Source organism: Glycine soja, chromosome 18 (assembly GCF_004193775.1).
Source record: "Glycine soja cultivar W05 chromosome 18, ASM419377v2, whole genome shotgun sequence".
NCBI classification, from domain to species: domain Eukaryota; kingdom Viridiplantae; phylum Streptophyta; class Magnoliopsida; order Fabales; family Fabaceae; genus Glycine; species Glycine soja.
Window position 1 is genome coordinate 55,960,420 of NC_041019.1, and position 13,547 is coordinate 55,973,966.

The window sequence follows — 13,547 nt, forward strand, 5'->3', positions numbered from 1 at the left end:
GGTTTGGAGTTTAAAATTTAACCAAAACCCAACTCAATTGAATGTAACACAATTTAATGTTTTATGATTATAGTTGATTTAAGTATTTTAGTTTTATTTTGTATACTACTTTTAGAATTCTGGTTACCTCTAGTGTTTGGGAAATATTTACTCTAATCAAGATTTTTGTAACATATAATATTAAAGTTTACCTAGTTGTAGCCGTATATGATATCAAGTATCAATTCTTTGGGTTTGGAAATTTTCAGCTATATGTATCAGTCAGCACTCTATAGATCAGAGGCTTGCACCTAGATGCTCTCAGTCATGGAACGGAAATGTTAGCCTATAAATGGGTAATGGTAAAATGAGTAGTGAATTAACGAGAGAGTGGAGACCGGAGAGGGAGGTGTTGGATACTTGCCAAACCTTCCTCCACCATATGAAATTGCAATGCCCGGAAATACATTCTTCCCCGAACCGATTATGAATGGTACCAATAAAAGCCAGTATACTATTTCACAAAGCAAATTATGATTTTGTTTTTTCTTTACAAGAATTACGAATACAAAGACTAATTCTGGGTTTTTCATGATTGGGACAATAGTCGATTTCCAATATATCCTCAGAGTTAATGAGTAAAATTCCTTTGCATACCGTCTTTAATTCTGGTAACCAGCGTAGTAGCAATTTGGTTAACTTGGGAAGTGCAATGTTGTCGGAACTATCTCCTGCAAATATCTCCTTTATTGATTCGCAGTCCGATACCGATATAGACTCCAGGTTTTGAAGTTGTGGCACTAACCCTGGCGTCAGCAACTTCTCTATCTGATGGCATCCATCGATACTCAATTCCTTGAGATGAGAAAACACCCCCCTCCGAGATAAAGATTGTGTTAAACCAGCAACATCTTCCTTGCAGATGACACTTAAACTATCCAAATTATTAAGTTTCAAAGATTTGAGGTTTTGGATATTAGTGCATAAGGAACAAGATACACAGAATAAACTCTTCAATTTTGTGCAGTATCCAATGTCAATGTCCTTGAAAGATAGAGAACCATTAGATGACAGAGCAGCACATAAGCATTCCCATTGATGATTGCCACTTACAAGTAATTCCGCAAGGTCTCTTGGCAGTAAATAGGGTAATTCATCGCAATCTCCAAAACATACCCTTCGACGCTTGAATTCAAGACAAAGATAAATAGGATTCTCAGAAAATCCAAGTGTGTAATCATCAAATTTTCCAAAATAGATAAAATAGGTTTGAGGTCCATAACCAGTGTCCTGAATTTCTTGCACATAACGGTTGTAGCAATCCTGATCGAGAAAGCTTACTGCAAAACATTCAAGCATAGTCATCCCTTTTACATCTTCTACTTTTATACCTGACCAACCCCGGAGATCCAGATATTGCATATTGCTCAAACCGGGCAGTGCGCATCCGGGTAACAATGATAAATACAAATCGCGGGAAAGATTAAGGCATTGCAACTTTTTTAGATTTTGCAAGCCTTCCGGTACCCTGAGGAGCGAATCACAACCTGAAATGTCCAATCTTGACAATGCTTGTAGATCTCCCAGTGGAGGTATATCTTTCAATTTTGAACATTGACGGAGCACTAAAGAAGTAAGAGACCTCAACTTAGACAGCGACTTTGGCAAAGATGTTAATCTACGATTACATGATAAATCAAGTAGTGTTAGAGCATTCATGTGTCTGAAAAAACACTTGGGAATATGACTGATCAAATTATGAGATAAAATCAAGGTGGACAAGCCTGGACAATTAGGTGATGTGCCCTCTGCTATTTCTTCTATCTCATTACCCGCCAAAGAAACTGCCTCCAGATCAGCTGTCCATTCCCGCATCTGAGGTATCTTTGTCAAATTTTCATCACATTTTATCATGTAAGTGTGATTGTCGTTCAAGATATGGCACGCCATCTTCCTCACCAGACCATGCATTCGTAAACTCCCACGATCTAACAACAAAGAATGGTTAATGAGTTTATCCATTATGACGCGTCCCTCATCAAATGTTTCCTCCAAACTCCTCTTTCCATTTAACAACCCACTCTCAACAACCATCGTAACCCATTCCTCTTTCCTAATAATAGTAGGAAACAGTGCAGACCGTAAGAAACATTTTTGGATGTCCTTTTCAATTAAATTGTCATAGCTACGTTTTAGTACGCTTAAGACCTCTTCTCCCATTTCCAATCTGTCAAGTTTATTCAATGCATGTCTCCACCAATGGATCTCATTTTTCCCTTTCATGGTTCGAGCCATCACACTGATTCCAAGTGGTAAACCATCACATTTCATTACAACAGATCTTGCAATCTCTAGCACATGAGGGGAAAGTCTTGCAGGTGTTCCACGGTGCCCAAGTTTTAGCAAAAATAATTCCCAAGCTTCTTCTTCTTCTTCTTCTGTTATTATATTAAGGGGTATTGTTATTATATTATTTGGTAGGCAATCCATCTGTAGACACACATGTTTCAAACGAGTTGTGATAATCAATTTAATGCCATTCACTTTAAGAGGAATCCCCACCTTTTGCAGATCAATATAATCCCAAACATCATCCAAAATTAGCAGTGTTTTTTCTCTTTTCTCCAACTCTGACGTCAAAATTGTTGCTCTAGTCATCTCATCTCCGTAAAGCTTAACCTGTATTGTTTCTGCAATGTCATGTTGCAATTTGAAAGTGGTGAAATCATGGGAAACAGTGACCCAGAAGACATCCTTGAAAGTCCCCTTTCTTTTAATCTCATTCTTGATATGAGTTGCCATGAATGTTTTTCCAACTCCCCCCATTCCATCTATGCCAATAATGAAGACTTCCTCATCCTCCAGAAGATCCCACATCTTCTTCACATTTTTATCTCGCAACCCCCAAGGCTTCTGTATCAATAATACATCAAACTCAATATCCAATTCAGAAGGCTCATCCAATTCATTAGTCGACCCAGACTGATGCAGTGAGTTTTTCACATCAATAGCTCTTTTTTTAAGGTCCTTTAGTTTATCCAACCAATCGTCATCTTGTCTCTTGCGCTTATTGCCCTGGAACTCCCGCCAATGTAACCAGTCTTCTTCCCTTGTTAGTTTGGATAACAACTGATTTATAGTCAAAGCATCGTCACCATTGCTACCTCCGTTCACAGTATGATCTTCTACATCACCTGTTTCATTGTTTTGGTTATGCTACATTCTTAAATTTTTCTGTTGCTCCTTCACTGTAGAATAACACAACTCTCCCGTGTGTTTTAATAATGAGTCTTTAGACAGAAAATTCTATTTTTAAATTGATTTACAATATATTACGTCAAAATAATTTTTTTAGAATTATATTAAATTAAAAGAATTTCAAACTCACACATAACAAAAAGAATTATTTTACCCAAATAAAGAATATATTAAAAAACGGAAAGGAATTAATTTAACTGAAATAATTAATTTTTCATGTGTTTTAACTTTTTTCAATGAAGGTGGAATCTAAGTAAAAAAAAATGTAACCAATCATATATATATATATATATGAAAGTGCTTTATAGCACCAATATATATTGGAATGTAATAAATTTACTTTTTCATGTCACGCTAACGGTAAGAAATAAAAATTGAACTTAGTTTAATATTCAAAGGAATGTTAAGCACTAACAACTTTCTTGTGTGAAATGATAAAACTGATTATTGAGAATTAAAAAAAAATCTATATGTGTTGTATCACCTAAATAAAATAATAAAAGGCGCATCCGTGTGAAGAAGGAAAAGAGCATAATGGAATTGGTGAGGGTAAGATTTAAGAACATATTGGAATGGCAACTAGAATGCGTACCTCCTAATAAAGCAGCTGACAATTTTGTACTGTTTTGAGGGTTAACTGAACCACCAACAATCATTTTATTGTCTCCTTCAGCCGCTTCAATGCAACAAAAGATATAGACAAAACAAAATATAGTCACCATCTTCAAACTTCAACAAAAGTAAAAAATAAAAATATGTCAAATAGTAACATACTAATACTATTAATGCTAACTTAATATCTTAAAGATGATAGGGTACTTATAATAATGCTAACAATTAAGGAAAGTTTGATAGGGCAAATCTTTCTCTCTCACACACAAACTATAAAATTGAGGATTTTAAAATAAAAATCAAACTTTGTTATATCACCTAAGAAATAAAAAAACACAAGTGTAAAGAGCAGGAAATGAACACAACTAATTAATTGGTAAGTAAACAGATTCATACCTATTAATAGTTTCTGTATATGAGATCGTTTCAGAGGAGCATCTGGTGGAGGGAACCAATAACTGAACTTGCTTATCATGGAACGGTTGAAGTTGATTGGAGCTTGTTCCAGAAAACGTTCCACATAGTGGAGCAAAAAGATGCCACAATCGTATGCATTTTGTTGCTGAGGCAGCTCAAGTGGCACGAATGGAAGATGTAAAAATATAGAAGAAACATCATCATCCCTCACATTGTTGTGCCTCTCTTTCCATTCTTCACATAGATAACTTTGGAAAACATTGTGGAGATCTTGATGAATTCCTTTTCGGGAATCCATGTGCAAGATGCAAGCTTCTTTGGGAGATCCCTTAGTTTCTTCATCTCTGTAGCATGTCATGACTTCAGCAGGGTGACAAATGACAATCAAACTCCAGTGAAGACTATAGTTTATGGGGATGAAGATATAATCCTTTTCAAAAAGGTTCACTTTTCTTGTCAATTTGCTTACACGCTGAAATGCTGCTTTACCATCAGAAGCAATTGATGGATTATCTGTGCTTAAATCAACAAGCTTAGGAAAGAAAAAGCAATTGAAAAAGTGAAACCTGTCCTGTTTATCAGTTGGGAGTTTATTTTTCAAATAATTGATATAAAAGTCAATGATATTATCATTAAGGCATTTCTCAGGCTGTAAAAGCTCAATATCGCTATTTCTGATACAAACAGCATCAGGGTCCCCCTTTGGATAAAAAAACGCCTTTTCAAATGCAGCAGAATCATGCTCCACTATCTGGTCTCCCAAGTTAATTTCATCTTCTGAGGGATTGAAGTTGAAGTAGAAATCAAAGAAAATGTTAGACTTAGATTTTTTTTTATGAGGGAAGAAAGAAATAAAATATAAGTAACTACTGTCTAACATAAGTAACACTGCGCCTAAAGAATCTTGAATTTAGACATCTCGTTATAAAATTACTTTTAAATAAGTTAATATGAATGTTATTTTAAACCTTAAAATAAACATACATTGTATAAATATGATAGAGTTGACTATTATAAAACAATTTATAAATTTCCAACTTTATTTCATTTTCAATAATTTTGTTTTCATAAATTACATATATGTATTACATCATTATCATTGAGAAAAATAATAATTTATAATAAAGGAGTTGTTTGATTTATACATGCTTATTCTTAGTATTAATGCGTTAATATGTAACTAGATATTACATTCGTTGATATATAACTAGATATTACATTAAATATACTAACAGTGGAGTAAGCTAACACACTAATATAAAAAATAAGTTTTTCTATATTAACATATCTATATATTATTGTCATATATATTTCGTATGAAGTTTTCACATGATATATACAAAGATAAAATGTTCAGTTTAAGAATAACTTTAAAATCTTAACCTTTCATTTTTACTGGCTCATATTTATTTAATTAAAGAATCATGTGACACTGAAATAGGGATTAACCAGACAGATGCTTTGTTTTTCATTTCTCAGTTCGCAACAAGTAAAGAATACGAAAACACTGCAATAATATTTTTGTAGCTTCGTTTGTATCTCTAAATTGGTTCCTCTTCAGGATTGACAACAACATTGTAATGTATTTCATAAGAGGGTAAGATAATTAAATTATATAAGGATAAAATAATTAAATTTAAATCATATAATCAAATATAAATTATCAAGATTTAATATATGAATTTTTTATATTAAATTTTAATCTCTCATGCATAATTATATCGTTGGGACTTAATCTTTTCTCTCACATGCACAATTAACTTATTATAACTAATAATTCTGGAAACTCCGCTCATCATGAACATACAACTATACAAGCAAGCATATGTTGATACATTTATACAGTTAACACAAGTGCCATTATTATGCCTAATACATAATTACCTATGACAAAAGTATTAGCTATTAGGCATGCTTGTCGCCATACTTCATTAAAACTTTTCATTTAATATTAATTTTACCAATTATTTTAATTTTATACTGTTAATTTTAATTTTTCAATAAAATATTTAATCTTTTAAAATAATATATAATTTTAAAGTTAACTAAAAGAACTGAAAAAATAAGATTTTTCATACTTATAGAATACCACATCATCGCGAGCGATGATGTGATAAATTAAGAAAGTGTCATGTAATCACTTAATAAGTCTTGACTAATTATATATATTAAAATTAAACATAAAAATTTTAAGACACATTATACATAATAAAATCAAAATAACTATATTACAAGTATAAAAACATATTTAAGTTAATTTTTATGTATAAGTAGATAAAGAACATTTTATCAAACTATTTTTAATTAAATAAACTAATAAAAAAAACTTTTACTACTTTTATCTCTAAACATGAGATTTTTTTACTAAGATAAATGTTAACTAATATCTTTACGATACTACTAAAAAAAATAAAGTTTTCTATTAAGATGTTTAAAAATATATTTTGTTGCAAATTTTAACGTTCCACATATTGGTTAGATTAAAGGAAAAGATTAAAAAAATATGTGGAGTACTAAAATTAAAAAAAAAATGGTGATTTAAAAGGCAAGATTAAAATAGCCTATGTTACATGTACTAAAATGTTATCTAAGCCAAAACAAAACTATGTATGTTGTATTAGCTACATTACAAAATACCCTACAAAAAATAAAGTAGGTGCATAAAGAATAAAAACAACACACTGGAATGGTAACTAGAAAGTGTTCCTCTTGACAAAGTTGTTGATTGTGGTACACTGTTTGTAGGGTTAATTCAACCACTTTATTGTCCCCGGAAGTTAATATTAGTAACTGACTTTTTAGTTTGAAGGTCCCTGTGAGAGTCCTTGTGATACCTCTTTTTATTATATATATAATGAAAAAATTATCCAACATTCAAGACAATAAGAGATATAGATAAAAAGAAAAATGCAGTCATCATTTATAAACTTCAACAAAATCAAGAGAAAAATGTAAAATATTGAATATTTGAATTAAAAAAATAGAAATTTATCTTTAAAGTTCAAGAAAGCATTGTATAAAAGTAAAGGTGAAAACTGTCATTGCTATCTCAAAAAATGTTGAGCATCTTACTGACCTCGTAATTGATTCAATGTATGTAGTGCTTCTCGTGGACTGGTTGAACCGGAAGCAATGATGTTGTGACCTCCTTCATGACCAGGATACTTGGAGCATTTTCTGATACTATTTCCTTTGCCAGTGATATGTTCTTCAATCCTTGTAGCACCTCCACTAAACTTCTCTTTACAGTGGTTGCACTTCCACATATCTTTTCCTATCTTTCCAGCTTCATTCCAGTATTTACTTTTCGGTCTACCTCCCCTCTTTCTTTTACTACCACAAGCCCCATCCATGATTTATTTCCTAAACACAAACATAATTTTAACATGGGCCTATCTTTAAACTAGATAAATAAAGTAAAAAATAAGTGAAAGAAAATCTCATGATGAACATTTGGTAGTGTGAATCATGAACCAGAATTCCTTAGAAAACCAAAAAGGGATTACCCAACGATGGCTGCTTTCCTCGTAGTTGTGGAAACAGAGAGTTTTGTGAATAAACTTGAAAACTAAAAAGAAAGAGAGATTAGATCTGGAAGCTCAGCGATGAGAACTTCGTTGTCACAGGTCTTAAACTTATCTTTGGGGAATGACTTGTACAGGCTGTTGCCCGCACTATAACACGTTATTTAGAAATGACCAAGACTGACTTTGCAAGATACACACTTTCAGTGAGAGAGAGAGAGAGAGTAAGGAGGTGGGGTAGGTTAGTGTGAAATGAAACCATTGAATTCAGTAACTGCAACTTCTCCCTCACTTCCTCAACTTGGGGAATAGATGGTCAATTACATAAGATGTTCAAGGCTTCGTTATTACTATTTTTTAATCACTTTCCGAGAGACTTACCAATTTCCGGGAAATTGCGCATACACACTTATAAACGGCACGTTATTAAATTTTGGAAACATGAGTAATTAAATATGTAATATAATTATTTGAGAGATTAAAATTGCGTAACATATATTAATAAAAACTAGATTTTTAAGCTTAATAAAAAAATAGTTATTTTTTATTTAATTACGAAAATTAACTTTTAAACTAAATAATTAAACATAAATAATTAGCTGAAACTTATCTTGAATCATTAATTAAAATAATTCTTAATCAAATTTTATTTATCTTTTAATAGAATTTTAGATCAGTAAATAATTTTTTTTCTAATGTTTGAACAAAAAAAATCAACTTTTCCATAATTCTATCGATTTGGAGAATTTAAAAATTCACATGATCCAACGTAATTTTTTCTTTTCTCTGCCTTTTCTATTTGGTGCTTTCCGTCCGTGTGGCGCTGTGGCCACCATTTATGTAGTATTAGTAATTATGTTAATGGTATAAAGTAGCTATAGACTTTTGGATAATTTTTTTTTTCGATTGAAATTTTTTTCTTTTAATTATATTATTTTTGCCCACAAAATTTAAATCAGAAATCTTATTTAACTAAATCAAGTCTAATCATTTGAACCATACTATCTATCTCTCTGGTCTACACTACACACAGAATCAAATATTAAAAAACAAAGAAAAGGAAAAAAAAAAAAACTGGACACTAGTTTCCAGTTATGGTGTTAGAACACTAATGAGATCTGGCAAACAAAAATATTTATATCTGTGTTCAATTAAAGTGGAACTTGTATGATGTTTTTATTTTTAATTTTTTTAATCTTAATGTTCCTTTTAAACTGAAATGGCCGTTTTATAAACCTACTGCAATAGCATATCCTCCAACAGAATAATCTATAAACCAGTGAAAACAAAGCCACAAGAATACATAACAAAATCCAAAAACAGAGAAAGGAAAAATTGTGAACATATCTAAGCCTTATAAATTAAATATAAACAAATGAATGCAACTAACTAAGAATATTATACAAAAAAAATGTTATAAAATGCAATTCATGCATGAGTGGTATATTGTAAAACTATTCTAGAAGATCACTTAATCCTCTGTACATTATGAATATAGTAGTCAAAAATATTTCTTTTAAACGGGCCACTATCTCTGTGAAAGCTAGTTGACTTGGCTTTAATCAAGTTTTATCTTTTTAATTGATGGAATATTTGTGTAGTTGTTTTTATTTAAATATGGTGTAACCTTATATGAGGACAGATTGGGTGAGAACATAAGGTATTCTTTATATATATATATATATATATATATATATATATATATATATATTATTGGTTTTCTTTGTCGATAAAAAAAAATTCTTAAAAATATTGATTAAGAAACTTAAAATAAAAATATTTTTTATTAAAAGACAAAAAAATTATGTTATTTTGAGTGGAAGATAAAAAATTATGTGGTTCAGAATTTCTTTTACGCTCTCCTATTTTGAAAATTTTGGGGATGGAAAGAGCAAAAAGCAAAAATTGAGGTACAAGTCAATAGGCACTCCTATGTTGTGTACAGATAAAGGGAAAACCACTCCCAATTACCTGTTCCGTTAAGATTACTCTTCTCATTCACTTTGTAATTTAGTATGTGTAACAAGCAATATTCTGACCGAAATAATGTTAACATATCATTTAAATTTTATTGGATCAAACTTTTTATATTAAAAATAGTATGACTTAAATTAAGTTTAACTCGTATACAATTTTTAGTATTGTTTTACATAAATTAAAAATAATTGATTTAAATTTAACTATTATATAATTTTTTTTCAAATGTACTATTTTTGTTCTGTTTTTGTAAATTAGTAGTCCGTGTGGTAGTTTTACGTCTTCTCCTGTCTATTTTTTATTTTTAGTATTTACAAACAAAAAGTTACCCCTGTGTCTAATCTTATTTTTTCAAAAGAAATTATTATTATTACTGTGAAAAGAGAGTCATTTCATCTCTTTCTAAAAAAAATTAAATAATGAATAAAATAAAAAGTGACAGAATAAAAAAAATCTAATAATATAGAAGCAACGACAAGTTATTGTAGATTCAAAATTTATAAGTTTAAGAAATTATTTAAGAATAAAATTATTCAATGTGACACTCAATTGAGATATTATTAATTAGGGGAAAAAATAGTCCATGTCTTTTTTAATTTTTGAAAAATAAAAATAATATTGGGTAGTTTTTAGGATGCAAGTAAGGTGTGGGTTAGTTGAAGAGAATAGTTACAACACTTTTTTTTTTAAGGTAATTTTAGGAATAAAATGAAAAAAAGTGAACACAAAAATATTTTATTTCCTTTGTTGATAATACAGATATAGATTATTATTATTCCTTTTTCTTAAAATATTTATTATTACTATTATTATTATTATTATTATTATTATTATATTTTTCTTTAATAAGAAAAGTACAATATATGTTTTGGGAGACAGAATAATTGTTTGTGAAATATTAGAAAAATAAATTATATTACAAACAGTCAAAATTAATGAATTGAAAATGTAGAAGTATTATCAAAAGTAATATATTAAAATAAATTTTAAACCTAAAAAAGTTTATATAATACGATTGCTTATGTGAGTTACTTAAAAATAAGAAACATCACTTAACAAAATTGATCATTGGAGCATTTACGCGGGTTGTTTGTTATACATGTACTGTTGTTTATATAACGGCGCTTAACAGTTTTTTATTGATAAAAATGTATTTTCAAATAAAAGAATTCGCATAAAAATAAGGAAAATTAAGTTAAACACTTACATTAAATTAAATGTTCTAGAAGTAATGTAACATCATGGGACCTACGAAAATAAGATAAATAACCATTTAAAAAAATTTGTACTGTAAATGCTTTAAGTAAGTTATATACATTTTTTTATAAGTACACTGTTAAAAGCAATTTAATGAATCGAAAAACAAGAACAATATTAAAAAAAAAAAAGTCAATGTTATTAATATATTAAAATTTGAAACAAATTATATGTAATTATCTTATTTATATAAAATAATAAATACATTACTTAATCGAATTACACATCTTAAAATAATATAATTATATTAATTTAAAATATTATTTGTTACCTTAATTATTTCAATTAATATATTTTTTATTATGTTAGCCATGTTAATATTAAAATACCTATAATTGATAATAAGGATTAAAAAGAAAACCAAGAAAATGTATAAAAAAATTACTGCAAGAAAATGTTAAAATTTTAAAAGTAACATTTTTTTACTGATTTTTTTTGTGTTGGTTAATAAATAATAATTTCCTAGGAGTTGTAAGGTGTTCCCAACATTATTGCTGGTGCACCCAGCAAATTTTAAAAAACTCAAAACTGCCCCTACATGTATTAAAAAGCCTTTTTACATTTTTAAAAACAACGGCACAATGCGCCCTCATTCTCTTCGTTGGTTTCTCTCTTTGGTGCACAATGCTTCGCCGTTCTTCTTCGTTTCCTTGCGCTCGGTTAGGTTTGGTGAAGGTGAAGCTACTAGTGTTCAGCGTTACGGTGGTCGACGACGGCATACGAGGTACGCATTTGTGTTGGGTGTGCGTTCTGGTGTACCGCAGGTCGTGCAGATCAAGTTGATCCGCAATCTACGTACGGATCAACTTGATCCGCAAATAAGACTTACGAATCAAGTTGATCCGCAAGTATCAATTTGATCCATAACCAAACATTCTACACGCGGATCAACTTGATTCGCAAGTCTCTTGTGGATCAAGTTGATCCATAACAAGTTATATTTTTAAAATTTTAAAGCTTCATTTTGTTTTTAAAGTATTACTTTATTTGTATTGTCATTTTTTATTTGAATTGTTTATACGTGTAGAATGAAATAGGGTTTTGGCTTTTTACTAATGATGAGTTATTATGTATAGTTTAGTATATTATGTATAGTTCGGTTATGTGTTGTATGTGTGTGTTGAAATTTTTGATTTATTGTTAAGATGGACCAAGATCAGTGGATGTCTAAAGAAGTGAATATGGATTATGAAAATAAAAAAGAATGTAGTGTGAATGAACCATATGTCGATTGTTCGAAAGCGTTCAATACTTCTCAGGTAATAATGTTGATGATTGTGAGTGCTTTAATAAAATGAATATGTTGTAGGAAACTGAAATTATCTGGATTGATTTGTAGGTGTTCGACAGTTGAGATGATATTTTGCGGTGGACTCGATCCGTTGCTTATGAAAATGGATTTATGACAGTGATTGTAAGGTCTGACACATACACAAGTAGTAGAGAAAGGACTTCATTTGTGTTAATTGGCTGTGAAAGGAGTGTCGAGTATAGGTGTAGGAAGAAAGAATTTGTTAGAAGAGACACTGGGACTAGGAAATGTGGATGTCCCTTCAAGCTTCGTGGCAAGCCAGTGGATGGAGGACAAGCCTGGATGGTGAAATTGATTTGTGGCATTCATAATCATGAATTGGCCAAGTCATTAGTTAGACATTCATATGTCGGACGATTGTCTAAAGCTGAAAAGACACTTATTACTGACATGACGAAGTCAATGGTCAACACCAAAAAACATTCCGCTGACTCTAAAAGAGCATAATGCCAATAGATGTACGACCATCAAACACATATACAATGAAAGAAGTGCATATCATTCTTCCATAAGAGGAAGTGATACTGAAATGCAACATCTAATGAAACTTCTTGAACGAGATCAGTATATTCATTGACACTGATTAAAGGATGAATACGTGGTTCGTGATATCTTTTGGTGTCACCCTAATGTAGTGAAGTTAGTCAACGCATGTAATTTGGTGTTTTTGATAGACAGTACCTACGAAACAAACAGATACAAACTCCAACTGCTTGATTTTGTTGGGGTGACACCAACTGGGATGACATTCTTTGCCGATTTAGCATATCTAGAGGGTGAATGTCTTAATAATGTGGTTTGGGCTTTAGAACCCTTTTGAGGTATATTTTTAAGACGTGATGTTCTCCCTCAAGTTATTGTCATTGACAAAGACCTAGCATTGATGAATGTAGTGAAAATTGTATTTCCTGAGTGTACAAATTTGTTGTGCAGCTTTCACATAAACAAGAACGTGAAGGCCAAATGTAAATTGTTAATTGGTCAAAGAAATGCTTGAGAATATGTCATGAATGTCTGGGGATCTCTTGTTGATTGTCCTTCGGAGCAGCAGTTTGATGAGTGCCTAAAGAGGTTTGAAATGGTTTCTTCACCTTGACCAATGTTTGTTGATTATGTCAAGGATACATGGATAATCCCACACAAGGAATTTTTTTTTATCGCGTGGACAATAAGGTGATGCATTTAGGGAACATAACAACAAACAGGTATGA

At 30.7% G+C, this 13,547-nt stretch overlaps 1 protein-coding gene across 1 annotated transcript; it reads right to left on the bottom strand.

Annotated features, from left to right (window-relative positions):
* Window positions 1–332: 332 nt before the first annotated feature.
* LOC114394585 (probable disease resistance protein At4g27220) lies at window positions 333–8,076 on the bottom strand. The gene is made up of 4 exons (XM_028356207.1): window positions 7,343–8,076; window positions 4,246–5,043; window positions 3,830–3,913; window positions 333–3,173 (listed from the first exon to the last, which is right to left on the bottom strand). The coding sequence occupies exons 1-4, from the start codon at window positions 7,617–7,619 to the stop codon at window positions 511–513; spliced, it is 3,822 nt and encodes a 1,273-aa protein (XP_028212008.1). The 5' UTR covers window positions 7,620–8,076; the 3' UTR covers window positions 333–510.
* Window positions 8,077–13,547: the final 5,471 nt, after the last annotated feature.

Excerpts from the sequence above, each read along its gene's own strand:
- LOC114394585 (XM_028356207.1), bottom strand. The coding sequence starts at position 7,619 with ATGGATGGGGCTTGTGGTAGTAAAAGAAAGAGGGGAGGTAGACCGAAA. Across the intron at positions 3,914-4,245 it reads TATACAGAAACTATTAATAG|CGGCTGAAGGAGACAATAAA; the intron begins GTATGAATCTGT and ends GTTGCATTGAAG. Across the intron at positions 3,174-3,829 it reads GTCAGCTGCTTTATTAGGAG|GTGATGTAGAAGATCATACT; the intron begins GTACGCATTCTA and ends ACAATGAAACAG.